This window comes from Cariama cristata, unplaced genomic scaffold (genome assembly GCF_000690535.1).
Source record: "Cariama cristata isolate BGI_N322 unplaced genomic scaffold, ASM69053v1 scaffold2721, whole genome shotgun sequence".
In the NCBI taxonomy this organism is placed as follows: Eukaryota; Metazoa; Chordata; class Aves; order Cariamiformes; family Cariamidae; genus Cariama; species Cariama cristata.
Window position 1 is genome coordinate 7,476 of NW_009599631.1, and position 8,903 is coordinate 16,378.

An 8,903-nucleotide genomic window follows, 5' to 3' on the forward strand; every position below is an offset into this window, starting at 1 on the left:
ACGTAGAATGATTAGTTATTAATATACACTGAGTAATTGTAAGCAGACAGTTTATCGTAAGTAGGAGGTGTGCTTTATCAGGAAACTGTATTTTATATTATGGTTATTCTAGATTTACTATTTAAACTTTAAGGCTATGCTTTATTATGCTTTTGCTCTATTTCTGAATATTTGTATTGTTGATAAAAATACTTTTCAAAAATCTAATATACAACACAACATCATTGTAGGTGTAGGCACTGCTTAAATATTTTCAGAAGTCCTTTGTGTGCAAATTTAGTTTTATTCAATCTACACATTTTGGTAAATTTGGACTTTGAGACAACAGATTTTGAAATTGACACTGTAAATTCTAATTTGTAATTAATATTGCTGAGTCACTCTGCATTTCAAATTCTCTCAAGACGCAAATGAACATTAGGCTGCAGCTGTGAACTGTATGTTTCATATGTAAATAGTTACTTAATATTAACAAGCAGAACTTACCAGGTTTAAGAACGTTCCAAATATGTAATAATTCTTCAATGCAGTTTATCCATTTAGGCACTTAAATCTTGTACCCAAATTTATGTTTTGATTGCTAATAAAACACAACTCCTTTTAAATACATCTGAGACGTTTAGACAGGTACCACTTGTGAAAAAAGGCATCAAAAATAAGCTTCAACACCACCGTAATATATTTTATTCTTCAGGATGTTACACTGTAATATTCTTCAATTGGTAGCTCATTGCATCAAGTGTTTGTAGAAAGTATGTGGATCTCAAAGTCTTTCAGTATCTCCTTTTCCAGGGATGCAATGAACATTTCAATCCTTCATGAAACAGGCACAAAATGCAAATTCCTTCATTAATGAAGCCAGCTGTGTCAGTGCCCAGAAATTAAGAATCACTAAGTGGCAGAAGACACCCACCAAAATCATTATTCTCTTCTTTGATTTTCAGCAGCAAATTTTTTGTTTTGTCTTTTTAAATCATTGGTCTCCGTCCAAAATCTTACAGTTCCCCAGCCTCGCATGCATATACTGTAGTTAAGGATAAATTTAAAACGTCATTCACATTGTCCACAACAAAGATGTCACTCCTTCATACCGTTTCTTCTGTTGACAGCAACAATGGATTAATATATTCAAATCCTTCAAATTCTGACTGATCTATTCGCTTTATTATATCTCTGAAAAACAATTAAAAGCATTGATTTAGTTTTATCAATTGCAAATACTATTTCTGTTGCTCTACTTTTTCGTCAAATAATAACAAAATACCTGATAGAAATGTATGAAGTTGTACAGAAGCAACAATAATGGGGAAAAAACCTAAGCCTCTGAACATACAAATACTTAACACTAATGTTTTATGCCAATATCTAAAGCAATATGACTGGAAATTTTGAAACATCTAATAAAGTTTCATCTGCCCTTCCAGTTAGACAACATGCATACTTATAGGGCTCAAAAGGAAGCATATAATAAATGGCTGGTTTTTTATAATACCAGTTTACAAATAAGAAACTGGTATTTTGCTGTCAGCAAGGGCTGCTAATGTGATGTATAAGATAAATACTACACAAGAGTCAAGACAAAACTAATACTTTTAAAAAAAATACATATTGTATGCACCTAAAATCCAAGGAAAGACTTACAAACTGATGTATGTAAGAGACAGAATTTCTTTTACGACATGATGTTCATAAAATTTCCCACTATAGGTGCACATACACTTGGTATTTGTAATTTTGTTGTCAATTAGGACGTGTAAAGCACGAATATGCCTTGCAATTCTTTGGTGTCACACAAACAATAACTGAAGCACTTCACACTCTGGTTTCCATTCAGCTATTCACTTCATATATGCTGGACTCTTGAGAAAAAGAATAGGTTGTGAACTATAGATCTATGATATATAGGTAACACTTTGACAAAATCCAAGCCTGAGCGCCTAGGCACACAAACACCCACACAAAATCTCCAAATACATAGTTACTTGAGGATGACCACCTGCTACCCAACAATGCAGCAAGAGAAAGACCCTGCAACAGTGGATTTATTGCCAGTGGAGTAGACTCAATGGATGGCTAGTTAGTGTTCATTTTTACAGTCACAAATTTAGTCCACATAATGTTGATTTGTACAAATAAAATTCCCTGACCAACTAGCTAATTCTGGGGGTTGACCGAGGATTAGCGGGCACTTTATGAAAGAAGCTTTGAAATGGTTATTGTCTGTCTTTCATAGCAGTTTAGCTTTGTTGTGTAGCAACAAAGAGGGAAAACTAACAGAAACACATAGCCTGGAACGGGACAATCCTGTGCCTTTATGAAAGCCTTTGGGTAGTATGCAACAGCCTCAGCATGCCAACAGGGCATCCCACTAATGCAGTACTTCAGACTGTGTCGACGAGAGCAGAAATCATAAATCCATTCTTAAAATCCCATTTCCAAATGCAATACTTCAGAATCAGCTTTATTAAACATCTGATTAGACCCAAATATTCATTCTAAAACGCCATCAATCAGTAGCTCTACAGACTTCAGTTAGAAATTGTGAAGTATGCAAAGCGCTGGAGATTTAAGAAATAGCTTTCCTTCAGATATGATGCTGGTGAACAGGACAACAGGCTGAAAACATTTGGAAAAGAATGCATTATAGTCTTCAGCAGAGGGCATCTAGTCAGGTAAGGAAAACCAAACATAAATAAATGAAATATACTGGGAAAATGTAAGTGTGTAACATGCAAGCAAATCTTTGCTGCTCTGTCACAGTAAAGGTCACCTAAAAATCCTAGCTGCACAGATTTCAGGATTCTGAGTCTTGGATTTTTAATAAACCCAAAATTTCCTTTGATTTATTTTACTTCTGTATCAAAATGCTAAGTAAGCAGCAGAAAGTTTAATTGTATTCTTGATAGAATAGCACAAAAAATTCACAAGAAAACACGCACTACTCTGCTCTTCAATAAGAAACAATATTTTACAGTTCTTCAAAAGGTGTATTTTAAGTGCCATCCAGCATTAGTGTCACACACTCAAGCCTTGAAAGAAAAATGCACCTTGGAAAGAAAAAAAAAGAATGGAACCCTCTCCCGAAATTGTTGCATTCCTCAGCAATTAGATACTACGGTTCTCACGCTGATAGCATTTGGCCCCTCCTCCCCCCTTCACTCTGATACTACATTTATCATCAGATATATGCTAAATGCTTCACAAACAAATGGAAGTCAAGACCGTTTCTTCTCTGACATTTTCCCCCATTGCATAGAGCTTCCTCCTGTTTTTCCAAAGGAAGTTCAAGTTCCAATTCTGAATTTTTACACTTCAGTAAACCCTCAAAACTGTGTACAATTACTCTCTTAAAGAGTTTGGGCAAGCTAAGTCTCCCATCTAACCACCGAAACTACAGCCTGTCTTCTTACATGCCACCTTGTATCTGAAGGAACTTCTTCCTTCGTGTACAGCAATCACTCCTCAGCCTTCAATTTCTTTGATTAAAGCACACCTTTTCTTCCTACAAGGTTTTTCCAAAGCACATTTAAGTAGTAGCTTTCTGTAAGATTTTCCTGCTATCGCAACCTTATTCTGAGACCCAAGGAGCTTCGCCTCAATTGTTTCTCCCAAGTACAGACATGCAAGCTGCCAGGGTCAGGAATCACACTTCCATCTCTCCTCTCGGTGCCAAGCACACGCTCCACAGCAAATCAATACAGTATTCTGAACTTTTATTAGAATACTAGGCTGTCTTCTAATATATAAGTAGTATCAGAAGTTATGCAAGATATGTAGGATACAAAGAATTTCAGATTTACTTTAACTCGACTGTGTTCTAATGCTAAGTACATAGTCTCTTCTTAGTAACTTTCAAGTAATTTATAAATTAATTTCTTAATATGCAATTGTATTTGGGGAAAAAGAAAAACATACTCATCATCTGGGGTTAGCTGCACAGGTTCGCTGGTGAACTGTGTATCAAAGTTATCCAGACCATAATCGTCTGTGATCTGAGGCTGAAATGGAGGGGTTGCTTGCTTCTTTTCCAGCTAAGAAAAAAAAAAAACACAACAAAACACCACACATAATGAGGGAGGGAAAAAAATTAAAATACTGTATATTTACAAAATCCCCTAAGAACATCAACACACATCAGCTCTAGAGTACATGCACAGAAAAGTCAACTATAGTTGAGTTCAATGTTGGTGGAAGATAAAAACACATTAAAATACAATCTGACATTAAGTTTTAGACTGGCAGATTTTGACACTAAATGGTATATGCTCCTCCTGTTTATCCTATTGCTGTATTTTAAACATCAGAAATTAATAAAATCTTAAGTTTAAGGCTATAGAAAAGCCATTTCCTAAGCCTCTTGCCCTATATATTAAGAAACATTGCTGTATATATCTGGCTCAACAGTTTTTAAGCTGAGAACATACTCCAGAAGCTCTTCATTCAAGCCGAGATGCTTTCCCAGAATATAGCTCATTTTTCCCTTTAATAAGCTCCTCTAAGTTGCCTCCTGTAAAGGCAGCCTCTTAGATTATGTCAAATCAACATAACCAGGCTTTTGTTAATGTTCATTCCAGCACAGAACAAAAGTGTAAGCGATATTTACATCCCAACCCATCGCTAGCCACATTGGTAAGCAATCATTAAAAGCAAGCAGTGCTAATCAGTAAAATAGCAAGAGCAACCCAGAATTTTAGTCTGCAATTAAAATTTAACAATGAATACACTTACATACAATATTTCCCACTACAGGAACTGGACACCCATATTGATCTTACTCATCATGGATAGTCAATAAATCATGGGAAAATTTTTTTTGACTCAAATAATGCTGTCGCAGTCATTAAGAACCTTTTCTCATTTGCTATACCAGTAGCATGTTCAACAGTTATCCGTAGTTTTCTGATTAAGGCAAATCCCTACTATCCTCCAGAGTTATTAGATTGCTGTTATCACAGGTTTAAGTGATACAGGAGCTAATGACAGATTAAATGTTATTATTTGTTTAAATGACTACCTGTGGCTGTTCCAAAAAAAAAAGCTGCAAGAGGAATTTCACCTTTTTAAGCTTGTTTTCAAGTAGTCATAGTTCCAGGTCCAGTAGAATATCACAGATACGAGTTTTAACTTGTGGAAGCCTGAGCAACCAATCCAGCTGATATACTGGAAATCAGTATGTCAAAACCAGTCAATAATCACATTTTGCTATTTTGCACGGCCAGCTAAGTTCTTACCGGCTAAATCACTTTTTACCACAAATGACAAGTCCTACTACTACATTTTCTACCTGTTACATCTACCATATTACTGAATCTCCCAGTTGAAATATTATAGAATATGAAGTATCTTAAAATTACAGTAAACCAATGGAGCTCTTGTAGAATTGACTGTGAATTATTCAAATGGATTTCTACTTCTCCCAGTTTTCCTGAAGTTATTAATTATACACTACTCACTTTTGTGAACAGAATCCTCTTCATCATGACTTGCAATTTCACACTGCACCCTAATACAAATACTGTCTAACAAACCAAAGAAAGCTCTCTTCTGCTTCATAAAGAGGGAAGAAAAAAAAACCAAACCAAAACATCTCAAGTGCAACATATTACCCCAACTGATGCTTAAACTCACTGGCTGCAAGTCAGCATTAGTTGCCTCTCTCCCATCCATACAGTCTGGGGAACATTCGAACGACTCTTTTACATACTAAGCAGACCATGCAATAGCCAAGTGATAGCTACTGCTCAATTCTTTCATACAAGCAAATGAGTTAGTTCATAGCATTATATTCTGGAAAATCAGTAACAGGTAAACAAGACTGCTTAACATCAAAGACAGGAACTTAAATAATAAAAAGTATAGCTGGAACCACATTAATAACATGCAACGAGAAGAGCTAATTTTTCAAACACTTTTTAGTCTAACTAGAAATTCACAGCATTTCAAAGACATTACGTTGCTTAACATCATATGATTTTAGTTAAGTTTGTTCTACAAACGTCTGTGTGTTTTATGGAAAGACAACTGACCAAATACTAATGTTCCTGGTTGTCAGTATGCTGAGGTAATGCCTTACACTAAAATATTTAATTCAGGGATGGAACACGACAAAGATGACAAGGAATACGTTAACGCTAGAGAAGAATTATGCATGAAAAAGCGTAACATTTTAGAAAGTGTAAACTGTACCTCTATGCATTTGTAGTGCCTCACTAATTCAAAATAGTAAGAAAACCAAAATGTCTGCTGCAGGAAACAATGAGAGAAAAACAGTAGCACTAAACCCAATTAATAGTATCTTTCGCTTTAAATACAAGATCCTCACATCTACATATTAATGAGAGGTATGGCAAAACCCTTTATGGGCAAACCGGCCATGAAGAAATCCTGTTAGGTCAGTACGTGAAGAATCATCATTTTCACTAAGCATTAAATAAGATGATGTCATACACTGAAGTCGAAAATTAGCTCACAAATTGACATTAAAAATTCACAGAACCATAGAATATCTAAAGTTGGAAGGGACCCATAAGGATCATCAAGTCCAAAATTAGAAGCAACTGATTAAGTTTTCCTGAATACTCTAGACTTACTTGATGTTGCATGGCTGTTTGGTCTGAGAAAACCTATTTCTTTAAAGAAGCTACTGCAATGACTTTGGACACTCACTTGGCTTGGACCAAAATTTGTACTTTAGAAATAAGCAACTCTCTGTTCTGGCCTTAGCTTTCCCAAATCCCACGCAATACTGACCACGATACTTCCAGAGTTCCCTCACATCCAACATCCTGTATCCCCTCTGCCTCCTCTCCCATGACCACACATCCCCCTCTTTTTTTTTTTCCAGGTTACTCAAGAAATACAGGTTGTTGGCTACCAACGAAGTGTCCTGATCAGACAGCTGCTTTTGAGACAAACAGGTAAAAACTGAATTCCCCTGTCTTCCCCCACTAGGGAAACTAAATCGGTCTCATCTACCAGGATGCTCGTTTTCACATAAAACAAAATGCAGTAGCCTTCAAAATAAGCAAAAACTGACGAAACAGCTCAAAACTTATCAGGGTTGTAACTGGCAAATGAACAGTACTATGTGGAAGTCCCTCTTCACAATTATATTAAAAATACTATTGCTGTAACATAAGCATTCGAAGGGAGTTATGTTAAACCTTTCAAACGGAGGCTCCATCTGATGTAACGGCATCGAGACTAGTTCGAACCTATACAAAGTCACAGAAGCTTGAGCACTTTCCCTTTCACAATCTAGAATCTTTCTTTTATAGTTCAATATGTAATACTCAGAAGGTATCACTGGAAGTTTAGTTCCCAAACTACATCATATATTCCAAACGTAAAACATATGCATCAATACAGTAAAAGGCTGGAAGCTAAGTCAGACATTTTCCACTTGCCCTTCAAAAGGTTTAATTAAAAGAATTTTAAATTATTAAATCCTACAAACCAACTGCTTATATATTTACTTTCATATCAGTGAACTCCCAGACATAAATACCAAGTCTTAGGAATTTGGAGGATCAGGCAAAATTGCAACACATTGACCTTGAGAGTACTGCGAGAAACATTAAGATTACCCAGAAAATTCACATTTGTCTCCAAAACGTCAATGCTTATTATTTCTTTTTAAAAATATTTGCTTGAATCTCCTAGTTTTTCTATTACAAAAATTCTGCAACAGAGTGTCATGCTCCAAAATTATTTTAGGACCAGACTGTGGCACTTCTTGTTAGCCACACAGATTAAGAAAACACAGTTTCATTAGAAACCCAACTTCAAAAGGATAACCAGCATGCTAGTTACAGAGCAAGGCATGGCAAACAATTAAACTGCCAATTAAATACACCATCTCAATGAAGATGCTAGCATATATTGCCTCACAAAATGTGCTTTTTTTATCAATTGTAGTTTTACTTTTTTATAATTATTTATAGATGCTAGTAAATTTTGTGTGTTTTGTAATAAGAACACAATCCTTGCAGCAACACTTCAAGAGCTGTTATTGAACATTAAAGGAAGTGAAATTTTAATTTGGCCCCAGCTTGCCAATTTAGCAATTGTTATAACCATAACTATGTTATACATAACAGATAACCATATATTTTCACAATTTTTCTATTTACAACCATCTAAAATGCCAATTCTGCAAAATGTTTCCTTAATTGGTATGCTGCATTCATACAAAGCTCCTTTAACTTAAGGAGGCACTGACTACGTACACCAATCTTGAATTCGTAAATGGATTCAAGTCATTACTTTGCTGGCAGAAGAAAACGACAGAAAAGTTTCCGAGATGAGAATGCAAAAAAAAAAAATTGAGAAGCCTGTTTTTCAGCCTTGGCACATATATTTCTTAACATCCTTTCTGAATAACGCTTACAACACATTTGTCAGCATTGCTATTTTCAGAGTGGAGCTTTCAAGCTACTTTCTTTGCTTCCATAGTCGTTTGAAATGGTCTTACAAAACACTAGGGATTTCTTATCTATGATACAGTTAGGAATCTGTTTTCCCCATTTAACATTAGTGAATTAGACATTAATTAGAAGAACAAAGGAAAATGTACGGTAAATAAATCCAGGCTTCCAATACTAAGAGAGTGTGCTCATCACTATTGTATGGGTTTTTTGTTCAGTGGGCCACTGCAGCAGAAATTACAGGACCTTAAAGAGAATCAGCATCTCACTGTTACAGGCTTTGTACAGAAGAATCTCAGAGCTGTATCAAAACAGAGGTACAAGACTTCTCACATGGATCACCTTGCAATCGAGAGGGGGTATGCTGGGGCAGAATTGAAGGGGACACATCCAACAGAAGGAAGGATAGCCGTAAATTCTGGGTAACAGAATCACTCAGAGGCATCTGGGAATGCATTGCGTAACTTATGACAAGTG

At 35.7% G+C, this 8,903-nt stretch overlaps 1 protein-coding gene across 2 annotated transcripts in view; it reads right to left on the reverse strand.

Moving 5' to 3' along the window:
- Positions 1–656: 656 nt before the first annotated feature.
- The window catches only part of PRKCZ (protein kinase C, zeta), a 65,739-nt gene continuing 57,492 nt past the window's right edge, over positions 657–8,903 (reverse strand). For both annotated transcript variants that reach the window (XM_009709739.1, XM_009709738.1), the window contains exons 17-18: positions 3,916–4,031; positions 657–1,173 (exon numbers count right to left, since the gene is read on the reverse strand). In XM_009709739.1, the coding sequence (XP_009708041.1) occupies positions 1,086–1,173; positions 3,916–4,031 (204 nt within the window). In that variant the 3' untranslated portion in view covers positions 657–1,085. The remainder of the gene's footprint in view (positions 1,174–3,915; positions 4,032–8,903) is intronic.